The sequence below is a fragment of the Vigna radiata genome, chromosome 7, assembly GCF_000741045.1.
Source record: "Vigna radiata var. radiata cultivar VC1973A chromosome 7, Vradiata_ver6, whole genome shotgun sequence".
Lineage (NCBI taxonomy): Eukaryota > Viridiplantae > Streptophyta > Magnoliopsida > Fabales > Fabaceae > Vigna > Vigna radiata.
Genome location: NC_028357.1, coordinates 28,548,724 through 28,566,372, shown reverse-complemented (window position 1 = coordinate 28,566,372; position 17,649 = coordinate 28,548,724). Strand labels below are relative to the sequence as shown.

General features: G+C 29.2%; 2 protein-coding genes across 3 annotated transcripts; one reads left to right on the top strand and one right to left on the bottom strand.

The window, feature by feature from the left end:
• The first annotated feature begins 914 nt into the window (after positions 1–914).
• Positions 915–3,288, top strand: LOC106767376. Of its 2 annotated transcripts, XM_022783357.1 has the most exons (3): positions 915–1,278; positions 1,375–1,430; positions 1,748–3,288. In XM_022783357.1, the coding sequence occupies exon 3, from the start codon at positions 1,771–1,773 to the stop codon at positions 2,803–2,805; it is 1,035 nt and encodes a 344-aa protein (XP_022639078.1). In that variant the 5' UTR covers positions 915–1,278; positions 1,375–1,430; positions 1,748–1,770; the 3' UTR covers positions 2,806–3,288. The 2 variants fall into 2 exon arrangements, with proteins under 2 accessions (XP_022639078.1, XP_014507739.1); XM_014652253.2 differs by lacking the exon at positions 1,375–1,430.
• Positions 3,289–5,261: 1,973 nt separating this feature from the next.
• On the bottom strand, positions 5,262–7,675 carry LOC106769244 (peroxidase 73). Its single transcript, XM_014654776.2, has 4 exons — positions 7,399–7,675; positions 7,018–7,218; positions 6,780–6,945; positions 5,262–5,955 (listed from the first exon to the last, which is right to left on the bottom strand). Exons 1-4 carry the CDS (start codon positions 7,615–7,617, stop codon positions 5,552–5,554), a joined length of 990 nt encoding a protein of 329 aa, XP_014510262.1. The 5' UTR covers positions 7,618–7,675; the 3' UTR covers positions 5,262–5,551.
• Between the last annotated feature and the right edge of the window lie 9,974 nt (positions 7,676–17,649).

The window sequence follows — 17,649 nt, the reverse complement described above, 5'->3', positions numbered from 1 at the left end:
AAATATTATTGACTGTTAAAATTTATAAAAAGCAAAATTAAAAATTAGTTTGTAATAAATTGTTTTCAACGAGTCATAATTTATTAATAATAGTGTAATAAATTGACGAAATTTTATATTTGTCGGTGATTATAAAAAAAAAAGTCTATAATAAATTGGTTATCCATTTTTTTTGGTCTGTACAAGATAGTACTTGCATTAAAAGATTTTTTTATTATTATTTTAATATATCATATATTTGACATTCTCAAAGTTTTTATACATCCATTTCAAAAGATATTTTTTAAAATCTATCCATGTTTATGATGTATAGTCATATGAAATATTTGGAACGAGAAAGACATAATCATATTTTTAAAGATAAATTCTTTTTCACTCTAATTCAAAACTTTAAAGTTCTATTCATTGTTGAACATAAACTGTGTACAAAAATCTTTTAATTCAATTATATTTAAATTTGTTTATGGGTATGTTCATACAATAAAATAGTAATAATAGTAGATTGATAATAATATATAATAAAAGGTAATATCTAAAATGATATAATATTAATACTTTTAATATAATATTTATTATTGATAATTATATTACTAGTGAAAATATAAAATATTATTATCCAATATAATATGATTATTAATTTTTAATAAAACTAAAAGTGAAATTTACAAATTTTTTTCTTTGAAAAATAATGCAAAACTATTTTAAATTAGAGTATAAATTTGTACAAATTTTTTCTTTTACATATTTTATAATATTACATTTAAAAAATAAAAAACGGCCATTATTGGTTATGTTTTTTTGGGATTGCAAATAACTTGTCCACTCATTTTTTTCATTATTCACAAAAATTGAGGTATTTAGATATGATGTTATTATAGTTTAAAGCTATGATATAGTAATAGGGTGAGCATGTGAGGGTTAAGAAGAGTAAGAGATGCAGTTAAACACTGAAAGCATTGCAAAACGCATGTGGCTTTGACCATATTACGACTTGGAACTTGGAGGTTTGGGAAAGGTCAAACGGCAACTCTCTCCTCTATCCTTCCCAGCCCTAATCCTGTCTCTGCTTCCACTTTCGAAGCGGTAGCTACCACTGTACTCATCCACTAACACCAATTCCAAACAATCCTTTCACTCTCAATTCAATTTTCAAGGTTTTACATTCTCGCTCCTCACTTTCTTTTCCACTGCACTCTCAGCCACTGTTCTTCATCAATTCCGCGCTTTCAGCTTCCTCCACTGTTGCTCCAACTATCTATTTCAACTTTCATACTCAAGGTTTTGCATTCTCTCCCATCATCACTTTCATTTATTTTATTTCTCTCCTCATTGCCCCTCTTACTTTTCAATTCTTTATCAATTTTGTGCAATCAGGTTCCTCCTCTATTGCTCTGCCAATTGATTTCAAGTAGCAGAACTTTCTTTCCCATATATGTCAATTTTTGTTTTGCTTTATAGTTTCTGTTACATTAGTTACTCTCTCTTTTTACCACGCCTCCAATTTTCCTCTTAATTGAGAGTGTAGTGAGTAATTGTATGCAGTTTTCTTTTTGACTTCGAGAATTTTAGTTCTTAGGTTTTGGCTATTATTTGCCTCCTGTATTCTGTGTTGTGTTTGTGCCTTGCCTTGGTTTATTTTTATTGCTTCAATTGACGTGGAACCCGAGTTTAACTTTTGTATTCATGTTACATTATGAATTTTGGTCTGAGGAAGTTTAATTGTATGATGGTTTGTTGCTGATTTCAGTGGTGATAATTTGGGGAGGCATCATGCCAGCGGTGCGGTGTTTTATTCCTGAAGACACCGTAAATCAGAAACTACATATAGAAAGGAAGCTTGGTAGTGTCAAAGCACGGAAGTATTTTGATCTGCTGCAGAGATTTCTGAGTCTCAAAATTAGCAAAAGTGAATTTGATAGGACTTGCATAGCAACCATCGGGAGAGAAAATGTTCCTCTTCATAATCATTTGCTCAAGTCAATCCTGAGAAAAGCTTGTCTCTCCAAGACAATTGGGTCAAGAGAAAGCAAAATAGTAAGTTCTTTCAATGTGAAAACATCAAATGGGTGTAGCAATCTTCAATTTCTGTGCAAGGACTTTCCACAATCTCCTCGAAAAGGCAGGACTCCAAATTTGCGTGATCGCAGATACAGGGACCGACCCAGCCCTCTTGGTCCTCATGGAAAGAACAACATTGGATGTGAGGATTCAGTCTTAAAAAATCATGAGCAGCAGAGCATTGCCGATCTACAGTCCCCAGGGAGTAGACTTGCTCTTCCAGTGGAAAATGAGGAGGAGGTTGATCAGGACTCTGAAATCATGAACCTTTACAAAAGGGGTCCTATTGAAGCACCTCTGGCTATTCCAACTTACAACAGAAGACCACAAAGATATTTATCCCAAGGATTATTGCTTGGTACTTTAAGTGATACCTGTCAAAACATTGGTCAGTTACCAGATACATCTTCTTTAACCAAAAGGTTGGAACAGAAATTGGAAACAGAAGGATGTAAGATTTCCATGGATGCAGCCAACTTGTTAAATAATGCACTTGATCTTTATCTCAAAAGATTGATAAAGCCGTGTTTGGATTTAGCTGCTTCAAAGTCTGTAAATAAGTTCAGTGCTTCAATCCAACCTAGTTTGAAGGAGCTACCAATGAGAAGGGGTGTGCAAAGGCAATTTGGATCTGCTTCTGTATCTCTATCTGACTTTAGAGCAGCAATGGAGTTGAATCCTACTCTGTTAGGGAAAGATTGGCCTCTAAATTTAGAGAAGGTTGGCCTATGTGAATCAGAGGAATGATGCAAGACAGGTTCAATACCGCCGGCTATAAAATTCAATTCCCCTTGAAGTGATGATATTGGAATAGGGTAAGTCTACTCTAATCTAATATTTGATTTTTCACTCAACATTGCTGACATACTTTAGTGGAAATGTGAGAAGTTTTGATCTGGTGACTACAAGCTGTATAGGTTTCAGTGCTGACAAATTTAGTTTGGGACATTATGACGAGTTAAATTTAAAAATTATTACCACAAGAATAAAGCTTACTGAATAGATGAGATCCCTTTTTGATATAGTTAGGTTACGTCTTCATTGTATCGAGTTTTTATTTTTATTTTTTGGTGTAAAGCTCATTTTCAATCATTTCATTCCAAACATTTCGTTTTGTTCCAAGTTCTGAATATAATTAATGTATGCGTGACTATAGCATCTTGTGTGTTCATTTGTACAAAGGTTCTAGTATGTTTCAAAAACATTGCAAATTGGTCTTCATATGAGCAACTAACAAGCTTTCTTCATATCAGCACACCCTTTCTTTTGCAATGCGTAATAAGGTCTCTCATGGCCCAATGACTATAACAAAAGCTTTCTCTTCCATAGAATTCGGTCTCCAGGGTCAAGCTGACGGCTTCTATCATTATATTAAAACCATAAGTAATTTTTTTTTTTTTTATTTCGCATGAGTTGTTGGGATCCAAAGATATTAATGGTCTTTGTAATATTTCTATTTTCAAGTTTTGGTTATAATAGATTTATTAACAGTGTAACGGTTGGTAAAAGTGGTGCAATGGTTTCTTTGAGGGATTGAATTTCATGTCACAAATCCAATAAGAGTGCTTTATCTGCTGTTGCATAAAAAATATGAATTTGCAACCATTGCTTTTGATCTAGATTCCAAGTAGTTGCTTTGGGTTTGCTGACTGTTTTACTTGGTTCAAGGTCTTTAACCTGTTGTTTACTTTTGATCTGGATTCAAGTTGTTTCTTTTGGGTTTTCTTACTAATGGTTCAAGGACTTTGACCTATGGTTTGCTTTTAATCTAGATTCCAAGTTGTTGCTTTTAATCTAGATTCCAAGTTGTTGCTTTGGGTTTTCTGACTATTTTACTTTTGTTTGATGGTTCAAGGTCTTTATCATGTAGTTCGTTTCTTGCATTTTATGTTTATGATTGCTGCTTGATGGTCATGGTAAGATTTATGTGAAACTGCAATCCCTTTGTGTTCATGGTATATCAGTTTTAAATATCGTCACCATTATGTTTGAAATTTTAAGGGTTTAGCAATTAGAAGTTAAATCTATGGTTTATCAAATTAAAAATTTTAATAAATAAATATCTTTTACTGTTATAATTAAAATTCATAATACATCGATATCATTGGCTATTTAAATTTACAACGGGCGTGTTAAATTGTGGTATGAGATTATTTTTATCTCTTAATAATTTCTCATTAAAAAATATTGATATTTCAATTCACGTATAAAGATAAATATTCAAATAAAGGTAAAAGGATGGTAGTTTGAGATAGTTGAGAGGATTCTTTTGGCTAGTTGCCTCAACAGATTGATGGGTGAAGCATTAATAAGAATAAAGAGAGAATGTTGTGAATATTCAATGGGAAGGGTGAAGAGAACAAGGTAAGATTATTTCTTTATATTCTAATTTATAATGACTATTTTTAAGAGTATATAATGTTCATGACATATAACTTGTGATCCGTCTTTGCTACTATTATGACATTGTGGCATTAGTTGAATATAGATATGTCTTAGCCAAAGTATATATAGACATTCTTTATGTCTATTTATTAATTCTTTAACAGGTCTCTTAACAATTTTCCTTAGATCATATTGTGAATTATGTTAAGGGAGGGATTTACTATTGGCATGACTTTTGAACCTAAGCTTCTTTAGGGTTTGTAAATGTGTTGGTTTTACTCTCAGCATAACATCTATATGATTTTTGTTGAATAATCTCAATGAATGTAATCTGCAAATGGAGATTGTAAATTGCACACATTACAGGTATGCAGCTCATTTTCTTGTTGTGTGCGGGGTTGTATTTTATATACAGAAAATATTGGAGTGTGAATGTAAGAATAAGATTGCTCCCATGGTTTTGAAATGGATTGAAATAATAGTTAATACAAATAGGTCAGCAAATATTATACTTTTGCACTTGCATTAGTTTATAAGTTATATTCGGATGGTGAGGTTGATTATTTTAAGGGAACGAATACAGGAAAAGTTATGCAAGAAAATAAATGAAAATGGGTAAGACAAATTAAGTCTTTCAATAGAAACTATGTGTAGTGTACTTGAGTAGTATGAAGACAATAATTTAACAATTAAAAAAAAATTATAGTATCACGCTTATACTTAAAACCACTGGTAATTTTTATCATATTAAACTTTATGTCATTATTTGATCCACAAATTTAACACTAGAATAAAATATAAATATAAAACAATAGAGGTTCAAGTATTCTAAAATCCATCTATTGATTTTTTTTTCCCCTCTGGGTAACCATTATTTTTATGAACAATTCAAAGTTCATAGTTTTGGAGGACTTTGAATTATTTGGAACATTACAACAAATAAAAACTCAACCTTAGCTTTTCTCTTCATCCCTTAAACTCCCTCCCCTAGGCATCCAAGCAACTCCCGAATGATTCGCAAACAAGTTTATTAAAAACAATTAATCTAAATGCCCCTTGGAAGTTAAATTCCCCCTAAAACATGTACTGTTTGCGAGTTTGTGTTGAATTAAAGCAGAGAACAATCGGTACGAATTTTGCCGTTTCTTGCTGTCTTAACTCCAACACGACCCAGTTTGGTGATAGCGGCAATGAAGTTAGAGTTGAAAACGTTAGCATTTGAAGCAAAGGAATTAACAGTGTTCCTGGACCTTTGGTCAGTGAAGAGGATTTGATCCGAGGTGAAAAGGCCCTTTCCTTGTTGGAGGTTTTGGTAATAAACGTTATCGAATCTTCGGGGAGTGGTTGGGTCCATGTTAATGGCAATCCTTGGATCCACGTTCCTCGGGCACATCTGTTGCAATTGGATTGCGTATTGCCTGTTCAATGATGGGTCCACTGGAGTTTGCCCATTGAAGTTGTATATTCTATTCGCGAACTTGCTGCAGTGGGAGAATCCAAGAGTGTGTGCACCTGCAAATTCGCAATTAACTAGTGAACACTTTTTATTCAGATTTCATCTCTCAACCACGTCTCCTTTTCAGGCTCTGCAACTCTCGCTTTTATGTCATTTTATTTAGTGCTTTCTGATTCACAAATGATTGTGTTTTATTATATTTAATACATCATTTTTTATCTTTAAAGACTTGTATCAACTTTTATACAACAGCATAATAAAAACATATTTAAGGATTTTTCACTTTTTACTTATTAAAATCCATTTAAGAATTAACTTTAAGGAAAAACATTTTAAGTCTGGAAAAGCTATATCAGGTGATTTGGAACTAGTCACGATCTTTTCTAACTTTTACATAACAAACAGTTAAAGGTCATTATTTTTTTTCTCATAAATTAAAGCACATGACTACACGTAGACACGTGTTGTTGGTCCTTTATCAATCACTTAATAGTAGTTTCTCTACTTCAGCTTCTCTTTCTAAAGTTTCATTAACAAAAAAATGTAAATGTGAACCATCCCCTTTGAAAAACTATCAATACATTTTACAACAGTACCACATATTTATAGTATCAACCGATATAATAAGTGATTAAGTTTTCTAATTGGTGAAAATAATAAAATTGAATTAAATATAAAGTATTGATTAACCATGTAATCAATTTCCCCCTCACCCACCCCTTTTGTCTTTTCAACTTTCGCATTAACCAAAAGAACTCGTGAGTCATTAATTATCTCTTCATTTGACTATAACATAAATGAGTAATTACATTATCAACAACCCTAATAAGGTTTATAAGTTAATGGGACCATTGTAAAAAGCAGTTGCAGGGGTGATTACCTGAGAGAGCAATCATATCAGTTTGGGTGAGTCCATTTGCAGCAAAAAGGGAGTTGAGCTGGTTCAAATTGAACGTGGGTTTCGGAAGCCTTCCATTTACATCAGAAGCTCTTGAAACTAACCCATCAAACCTTCCCAATTCAACGGTATACGAAGGTCCACCAGACTGCATTGAGTTTGTTTTGAAAGCATAAAATTATTTTATATATGAACAGATTAGAGTGAGTGAAGAACTAACCAGTACGATAACATCACGGGTAGCCAAGGCCAAAATATCAGCACACGAGACTTTGTTCCTGCACTGTGGGACAGCATCTACTGCAGCTTTTGCTTTGATCACCGTGTCAAATCCATCACCTGCCAATGAAAGATTGTCTGGGTGATCCTTCTCCGCTTGGTTGTTCCCAGTAGATGCCACCAAAACCGAGGCATCACAACCCTTTACGTAACACAACAAACAACAAGAACATCACTTCATCTCAAAATACTGTTTTTAGACATAAGGTGACTACAATACTATAAACAAAAAAATCAGTGCTCAGCTTAGTTTTGGAAAATTACCCTCTTGGGTATTTTTGAAGCGAGAGTTTTGTTGGCATTGATAGATTGGTGGATTTACCTGGACAAAGCAATCGTGGAAGAAGAGACGAAGGGTGGCTGGAACAGTGACAAAGGTTTGCTGGAACTTGGTGGTAACTACCTGTCTAACGATGCTTTCGAGATTGGGGCATACATTAGCGTAGTGGTTTGGACTAAGCTGGGCAGAGGTTGTATGTAGATTATAAAGGGACAGTGTTAATGAGAGCGACCACACAAGTATGAGATTAAGCCGACCCATTTACTGTGTTTTGCAGAGGAAGAATTACGAAAGAGGATTTTGTGACAAAGGTGCTGAGTAAGGGTGTTTATAAGAGCAACCCAAGTTAAGCTAAGCGTGGGACATGGCTCACGAGGCAGCCAGTTGTCTTGGAATCTTTTCAACACAGCAATTTAGAAAAGAAAATTGTATTATTATTATTATTATAATATTATTCTTTGAACAAACAATAATAGAAGACTCCGAAAGAGACACTGTTGTTGAGAGGTTGTGTTTGTGAGGTCTTGGCCGCCTTGTTCCATTCAAATAACTTCTTACTTGCTTGGTTGCTTTTATCTTTGTCAAACCAAGTGCTTCCAGAAAGGAGCTGGGGAAGGGATTATTTATGTCATGGGAATCTCAATTCTTAATTTCTATAAAGTTATAGATAACTTTTTATACAGAGAGAAAGAGAAAGAAAGGTGAAGGGGCTGCCAAAATATACATCACGAGAAAGAAAGGTCAAGGTTCCTACTTTCTATGTATGAATAAAGTTTGCATTTTCCTCATAAAGTATGTAATAAACGTTCTTGAAAAATATGTGTGCGCTCATAGTTTTAACCAATTATCAACATTTTTTATTAATGTTGATAATTGGAGATTAAACTCGTTATTTTGTATGTACACGCCAAACTTGATTGAACTACACTAATTATTTAAACTTTACCATGTAACAACAATAGATCAGGTGCAGCTTTTTGTTTCAAAACTGTATAGGATTTGTTTCCTGAAGAAGGTTATTTGAGAGAGAGCAATGATAAACTGAAGTTTTTACAGAGTGATGGCCTTGAAGTAAATTAATAACATACTGATTGCATACTTTTTATATTTTTACATTTATAGTTTTTTTTCAATACTTTAATTGAACAAATTGATGTGCATATATATATATATATATATATATATAATTTGACCTTGAAGTAGACAGTGGTCGATTCTTAACAGCAGGAGCAGGGTAGAATATTATTTTATGAGAGATTATTGGGCACAAGATGAGGATAATCCTGGGAACATGTGATGATACAGAAGACATTCAGCCTTTTCAGTACAAAAACAATGTATGCTTATCGGAAGATTGGATCAGTGATTTTTTATTTTTTCCGGAGTTCATATAATTAAACTAGAAATATAATTAATGATTTCGTTATGATCATGATGTAGTAATCACAATAGTTCTATACAATTAATGTTTATTGTATCTATTCTAATCTACATGTGTAAATTTATTTTTAATTGTGTACAAACATACACGTTGATAAAAAGATATGACCTTTAATTAAAAAAGTATAATCTTGATTATATAAATATGATTACTCCCGGTAAAAAAAGATTAATTATTTGAAAAAGTTGGCTTTCACGGCCTGTGTAGAATGTATAGGCAACAATTAATTGTAACCATTCTTTTATATCATTCTCCATGATTCTGTTGTATTAATTTCCTACACTATTTCTGCATTTAAGAAATTAAATGTTTGCATGTTTCTGAATAATCATTTCTTCGTATGAATTTCTTTAAGATAACATTATTAAAAAGTTGTCTCTAGTTCATTAAAAGCCTCGAAACAATGCAGAGTCATTGCTTGATTAAGAAAAAAAAAAAAACTTACGTTTTAAACTTAGAAAGACTTGTGCAATATCGCAGTAGTATATTCTCATAAAAGAGGAATTTTCTTGCACCCATTAAATACCCAACCAAATTTTTGTCATTATTTACAAACTGTTAATTTTTAATGTAATTTTCTTTTGGGGTGTCTTATCGTCTAACTCTAGTTTTATTTTCTTTCTAATTCAGATGCCCTTTTATACCTATAATATAATATCTGTAGGACAATTATTAATGGGCAATTGTAGATCGCAGACGTTTATCACTGCAATAGGAAATCTGATGAAATGAAGAAAAATCATTGAGGACAATAGTCTAATTTTATTTATTTAAAATTGTTTGCCAGACGAGATCAACGTTATTATTAAACAACTTGTAAGCAATTTTTTATTTTATTTTTTAAACTTTTTGGACATAAAAGCTTTACAAAAAGATCATGGCTCGTGTTTTGAAAGAAAAAAAAAAGAAGAAGAATGATGATTCTTGTAGTAACTTTTGTGAATGGCGTGCTCTAAACATTGCACATGCCTCGTATACACTCCAACAACCACCGAAAATGGAAAGAGTAATAATATCACGATACACATTTATTTAACACACAATACAAGATAAAGTAGTCAAAAAAATATAAAATTATGTAATTTTTCAAGAAAAAAAAATAAAAAATAAATAAAAATAATATCAAATAAATATAAAAAATTTAAATATGTCAAATAATATTTTTTAAAACAAAAAACAGTCTTGTCAAGAAATAAAAAAGAAAAGAAGTCAAGATGCCTATATGATTAACTTGGAAACAATTTTAATTTTGTCATGTAGTAGATTTTTTTTATTAATCTTCAAGTAATTAAATAAAAAGTATTCCTTTAGATGTTTATACATATTTATTTTTGTTTGAATCTCAATTTTTACTTAATGAGAGTGTGTTTAGAAGGTAGAGTAAAGAAAATGAAAGAGTAGTTTCCAAAAATAAGGAATTAGAGAAGTATTAGAATGATTAGGGTATTGGGAATAATAGTGACTCTAAAAGGAAATAGCATTCAAATAAAGTAGGCTCCCTCAATAATTGGCTGCTCATGCACGTAATCTCCTTCTTAACTTTATCTTTGACTTTTCTTCCTCTTTTTCCCTCTTCTTCTTTACATTCTTATTCCCTCATTTGCTGCAACTTCTTATCCAAAATTTGTGGGACAAGTTACTATCCAACATCCTTTTCTTGATACATTTTTTTCTACTGCTTTAACCCTTTTTCCTCTATTGCTTGGTTTAATTATAGAAAAATAGTTCATCTGGGCTACAATTCAAGAAACAACAACATAAATGCTTTTTTTTTTTAATTTCAAAATAATTTATAATATATGAATGAGTGTGAATTAATTAGATTAAGTAAAATATATAAAATTAAGGTTACTAAGAAAATAATATTAACAAGTCACTCTTTTATGTTAGACACTGTGAAAAGACGATGTGATTATATTATTTTCTTGCACTTTTTTTCTTATATTGAGAAATTTCTCATTTGGTTAAATCATTCTCTTGCATTTTCTCTATTCTCTATATAAGTAGTACCACCAAGCAATAAGGAATACAAAATGGTGGCAACTTGTGAATCCAATAAAAAAAAATTATCAAGTGGGACATGTGACATAGTTTATTGTTTTTATTCAATTTTTTGGTACTTGAACTTTAAATTACTGATGCATAGACTATTTTGGGTTTCGTTATTTCCATGTTTAATTTACATTTTATTCTTATGGTTGTTGTTACTTTTATTCAGTTTGTAGCTTTTCAAATTGTAGATATTTCACGTTTTAAAAAATTCTGAGAAAATGTTTAGTGATAACGTTTGATGCATGATGACTTCAAAGCATTTTATAAAATCATAAAATAACAGGTTCAATTGGGTTGAGTTTAGTTGTGAAAACTTTAGCAGTTATTAATTTTTTTTCCAATATTTCTATTTCATACAGTAATTGATTTAATGATATAATTACTATGCAATAATCTTCCCGTTATAAAGAAAGAAAGTGATGGATGAAAAAGACAAAAGAATTGGAGTATTGTTTGACGTTGAAATGAGGATTTGAAGACTGATTTTTAAAGTCGTGATAATGAAGATGTGGCCTTCTATCTGTCACAACAATCACTCACTTAATCCATTATTTATCATCAATAACTGTATAAATCAAAATACATGTTTTATATTTTACGTCAAAACTAAAAAAGTTTGAAAAATATTTACACTCAAAAAAATACAAAGGAAATTAATCAATAACAATTGTAACGTTCTATTCACATATGGTTATTTAGTAAATTATCATTAATTATAATTTAACGTGTATCGAAATTAGGGATGATAACGGGTTGAGTCGAGCACGGATACTGTCTACCCGTAATCCGACTCAATAAAAAAATTCACCCGCTACCCGACCCATTATCTGCACGAATATCCGCTTAAAAAATATCCCCGGATATTTTAAAACCTGCGCATATTCGTGGATACCTGCAAATATTTAAAAAAATATATTTTTATAAATTATTAAAATAAAATTTAAATAGAATTACAAAAAAATATATAAAATATAATTAAAATTTAATTTTTGTTTAGGTTGAATTGGTCTGAGCATTAGTCGTCCTTCTTTGCTTTGTTCTCTTTTGATCTTCAATCCTTCCTAAGAATGTCATCCACTCCGATTGGTTGTTGACGTGCAGAAGACACTCCGACGCTGAAGGTATGAAAATGTCTAAATTTTATTAGAATAGAAAAGGAAGATTGTACCTAGACATCAATTGCAAACCCAATCAAATCCAATAATCAATAATTAATATCGTATATATTGTAAAGAGTAATGCAATATCACCTATCAATTAGTGCAGTATATTTTTAGGTAATCAAACCCAATAATCAATAATCAAGAATATTTTGTAAAGATCTATTAATACTTGTTAATTGTCATTTATGCACAATTAATTTTGATCGGGGTATACTTCATATAGTACGATTTTAATCAAAATTTAACCTTATAAAATATAAATTAATACTAATTTTAATTAGATTTAACTTAATAAAATATTATTTTATTTTATTTTTTGCGGGTAGTGGATATCCGCGAGTACGGATAGTATAATACCTGTATCCGACCCGTTTATAAGCGGGTATTAAAATACCCACTATCCACGGGTTTCGGATAGCAAATATCCGTGGGTATCAACTATCTGCCACGAAGTTTATCTGCAGATATCCGCGGACACGGATTTTTTTACCATCCCTAATCAAAATATATTATAATATAATATTTTTTTTATACATCGATATATTTATTTTAAAAATAATAAAATATACTGAACTTAACATATATATATATTCAAAAATATACAAATTTTTTAAAACATAATAAATATAAGATTGATATATTCAAATCTAAATTAAAATCTTATGTATTAAAGACTATGAAAACAAAATAATATAGATTATTATCATTATAAAAATATTATTGTTTTATAAATTAAATACTTGTTGAAGAGAGACACGTTACTCAAATTAAAATATCAATATATCAACACGAGCTTCTAAAACACGTTTAAAAATAGCAAAATGAAACAAAATAAAATATTAAACGGAATTAAAATATACAAATTAATATACCTCGAGTTAGAATATTCAAAACATACTATTTTTAAACAATTTAAGGAAAAAAAACATATTCTTTACTATACAGGATGTAAAAACAGTTATTTAAAGAAACATGTCCCAAATAGTAATTTTTTTTAAATAATAGTATTTTTAGTTTATATTTTATTTTTGGTTGTTAAAAAAAATGAGATTGAAAAAGATAACGTGATTGATAGATATAAGCAAAAAACTATGTACATACTTGTATATTAATATATATTATATAGTCCGTGTTACAATTTCACCAGTATATCACCTATATTATTTTGTTAAACTATATTGATTTGTAAGTACTTTATTTTAAAATTACACTTATCTTTTCATCGTATTATGTTCACCTAAATTTTAAAGTTAACTAAAGAAACAGGTTAAATTTAAATTTCAAATAAACTTATGCTGACTCAAAAACATCAATAATTTCTTATTATAAAAATTTTATCAAATTAAAAAAATAAGGTTTAATACATTATTTGGTCATTATTTTTTTGAGGTTTTATTCAAAGTCGTTCCTTTTTTTTAAAAAAAAAAATAGTAAGGTTTCATATTTCGTTAAAAAATTTTCAACATGGTTCTTTTGACTTATAGCGTTAAAAACATTACACTGTAATTGTCACCGGATCAAAACTGAATGACCTATGCATTTTGATCAAGATGTGACACCTATGATGCATGATATATTCGAATGAGTAAATTAAAAAAAAAAATATAATGATAGTTTGGATAACTTAGGTCAGAATAAAGATAAGCAAAAGTCAGAATAAGAAAAATATCACAAAAGGCGAACCAACCAAAGCCTCCAAAATAAAAAATAGAAGTAGATATACACTCCTAAAAAAGACTTTAAAAAAAAGACCATGATAAACTAAAGTAAAATTAGTATCCAACCAAAGCCTCCAAAATAAATAATAAAAGTAGATATACACCCCTGAAAAAGACTAAAAAGAAATACTTATTAGGCCTCCACAAAATAAGGCTACCTGCCTGAAATTGCCATGTGTGGAAAGGAAAAAAAGTGCAGTGGTTAATTCCCTTTCAACTCTTTCCAATTAGGTTATCAATTTGTATATTTATATTATTGCAATCCAATAATCAAATAAGAAATTCATCCAAAATACTTTTCTATATCTTCATCATCGGCAACATGGGTCGACAGCTTCACAACGATTGCACTGTCAGCCTCTGCTGCCGCCGCCCCTCGTCTCTCCCAACCATTTTTCCCATCGAATCCCCTACCCTCACTCTTTCTCAATTTATCTCGTTTGTCTTCCTCTTCTAGTTCCTCCTTCTCTCATCAACCATGGAAGCTTCCCTTCACCGCAACCGCTTCTTCTCAAGTGTCTATGACCTTCACTACTTTGAATGACGAATTAGAGAAGGAAAAACTCAAGCAGGTACTATCCATTGGTTTTGAATTATTCAATTGCGAACTTGAATTGCATTTCTAGGGTTCTTGAAAATGGAATTATATATTGGTGCAGGTGGCGAGGAGATTGCAGAAGATGACAAGGTATTTCAAGCGTTTGGGTAACTTAGGGTTTTGAAGTCAATTAGTGTTTGAGTAACTTAGGGTAACCTCGGTCATGTCATTACAATTTTTTGTTTAAATTTACACATTCAAATATTTCATACATACCACGTATTCATCAAATGTTTTTAACGCCGTGAGCCAAAAGGACCATATTGAACATTTTTTAACGAAATATTACTGAACTTTTTTAAAAAGTAAGACAACTTTGAACAAAACTCCAAAAAATAAGGACCAAATTATGTATTAAACCAAAAGTGAAACGAAGGATGAAAGCACACTAAATCCATGATAAAAACTTAAACGAATTGTATATATTAAAATTCACCATAGAAATCTAAACAAATTATACATGGAAAAAAAATCTAAATAAATACCTAAAACATTAAACATTAAAGTACTAATAATGTTTTATATGAATAAAAACTCTAATCAGCTATCAACATTAAGTTTCTTTTCACAAAAAATATGAGTAACTTTCTCTTCAAAAAAAAATATGAGTAACTTTAAACTACATATACTTACAACAAATGTAAAAATCAATGTTATGTTTCTTTAAAACTCCAAGAAGTTATTCATTGATTTAAGAGATCATGATAAACTAGTAATATTAGTGTCCAACCAAAGCCTCCAAAATAAAAAATAGAAGTAGATATACACTCCTAAAAAAGACTTTAAAAAAAAGATCATGATAAACTAAAGTAAAATCAGTATCCAACCAAAGCTTCCAAAATAAATAATAAAAGTAGATATACATCCCTGAAAAAGACTAAAACGAAATACTTATTAAGCCTCAACAAAATAAGGCTACCTGCCTGAAACTGCCATGTGTGGTAAGGAAAAAAAGTGCAGTGGTTAACTTCAAGTCAGATTAACTTGGATAAAAAAATTAAAGTTAAAATGGATTAAAATGATCGGATTAGTATGATAAAATTTGAAGTACATATGCTTTAAAAAAAATGTAAATATTGATGTTATCCCTCTCTAAGACTTCAAAGAATCTCTCATTAATCTAAGAGACTTTGATAATAAGATTTAACATTATTCTCACACAAAAACTTGTAAAATATAAAATCATAACCCTTTTTACACCTCCAAATCAACAATAATATAATAACTAAAAAAAAAATCAAAGCTTTAAACTAGTGATGTAATATGATCAAATCCTTCAATCCATATTTCATACCAGAAAAATAAAAAAATAAAAAAAAGAGTCAGCAATTTTCTGATAAGCACATTAGTATTAGTATGTGAGAAAACAAGTTTATAACATTGTAAAATAATTTACAAGGTTCTTGAATTAAAAATCAAAATATTTAATAAATTTGTTCATTTTTACTATAGCTATTTTAAAGTGAATGTAAAAATAATTTATAACTAAATAGTAATACAACCAGTTTATATTACAATTTTTACATTGTCAATGTCAATGCATATAATAAAAATATTAGATTATGTATTAAGGCACTCACGCCAGCAACGGTTATATAAGAAGAAGACCAGTACAAAAACAAAAATAAGGATTTTTCTGTTATTTTATTTCCTCAAAGAGAAAAGACAGAAATTTAAGCCAAAAACATTTTAAAATTAATATAGTTTTAAAATTAGTATTATTTTATATCTTGATATCTGGTATGAAAAGGACTTTATACATAAACACATATTAATGTTATAAGTACAATAAGTGACCGCTATTTTAATACATAGTTAATTCAAGATAAAAGAAAAACATGTTAGAAACTATATTTTTAAATAATTGCATTATTTTATACCATAAGTATCTATCATGTCAAGAGCGTAACTAAATAAGTTAACCCCTACTATCAATGTAAGAAGTAATATGTTAAGTTATAATCACACAAATTAATAGAAATGAGATGATGAATTAGTTTTTCATATAATAATAAAATTAAATTATGTTTAAATTCTTATCATGATAAATGTTTAGAATTAGTAAACAGAAGTTATAAAGATAGCTATAAAAGAAAAAAAAACAAACTGACGTCAAAAAATAGGTAGAGAGATTAACAGATGGTGTAAATTTATAATTAATATTTTATAAGATAAGTTATTATTTTATATATTAAATTTATATAATGTACTCCGAGTGAAGTCCATACCAAATAAATATTTAATATGTAATGTATAGTTTTCATATGTAAAATGAATAATTTAAATTAAGATAATTTTTAGTAATTATTGACATTTTCCTAAAATATATAATTTAATTGGTAAATCAAAGTAAAAGATGATACATTGAAAATAGATTTTCTATTTAATGGTAAAATTAGTGTGAAAAACATTTAAACTATAATTAAATTAATAACAATTGTTCAATTTTATTCTCTAAATTTATAAATAAATCAATATGTTGATGCAATAACAAAATGAATTAAAGCACATATAATTTGAATAAGTGAAAAATTAAAGAATAATTCCAATGCGATGATATCGATTTATCCGATAATTGATACCGTATTTATATAATTCATCTTCTAATCAGTATTTTTAGAACTTTAAATTTTTAAGAATTAATAAATCATTACTAGAAGTATTCAGTTATAGACAAACTTACATCCATTTCTACTGATGTTTCTACATTAATCATATGATAGATTTAATTGCAATTTTTTTTAACATGTATATTAGTTTATAAGTAAAAATATATATATTTTTTAATTTCAATATATTTTATATATATACTTGACATTTTTTAAAAATTTGTATATTTATATATATAAAAAAAAACTTAAAACTCCCAAAGATATATTATGGAAATCCGTAATTAGATAGTTGACTGCAAACCCTTAAAATTACGTAGAGAATAATTATTCCTAATGAACAACTGTTTTTAAAATTAAAATTACTCAAAATCATTTATATGTTAAAATGCAGTAAATGGCTTAGTCATTTTATGTATTTAAAAATATCAAATATTTTAAATATAAATATCTCAAAAATTGTTTTATGACTCACAAAAACAGATTAAAACCAAAATAGTGTTTACAAAAGATCCGACTTAATCACAAATAAATTTAACTTAAGTTGTTAAAATCTTTTGGACAGTTTTTAAAATAAAAATCTAGATGCAAACGATATAATATATTTTGTTCAGAAGTTATACAGTGTAAGTTATTGTAAATTTCAAATTTGATTTATTCTTCTGAAGAAACATAGAAATAATTATGAAAATTTTGTCTAAAAGGAAGTAGA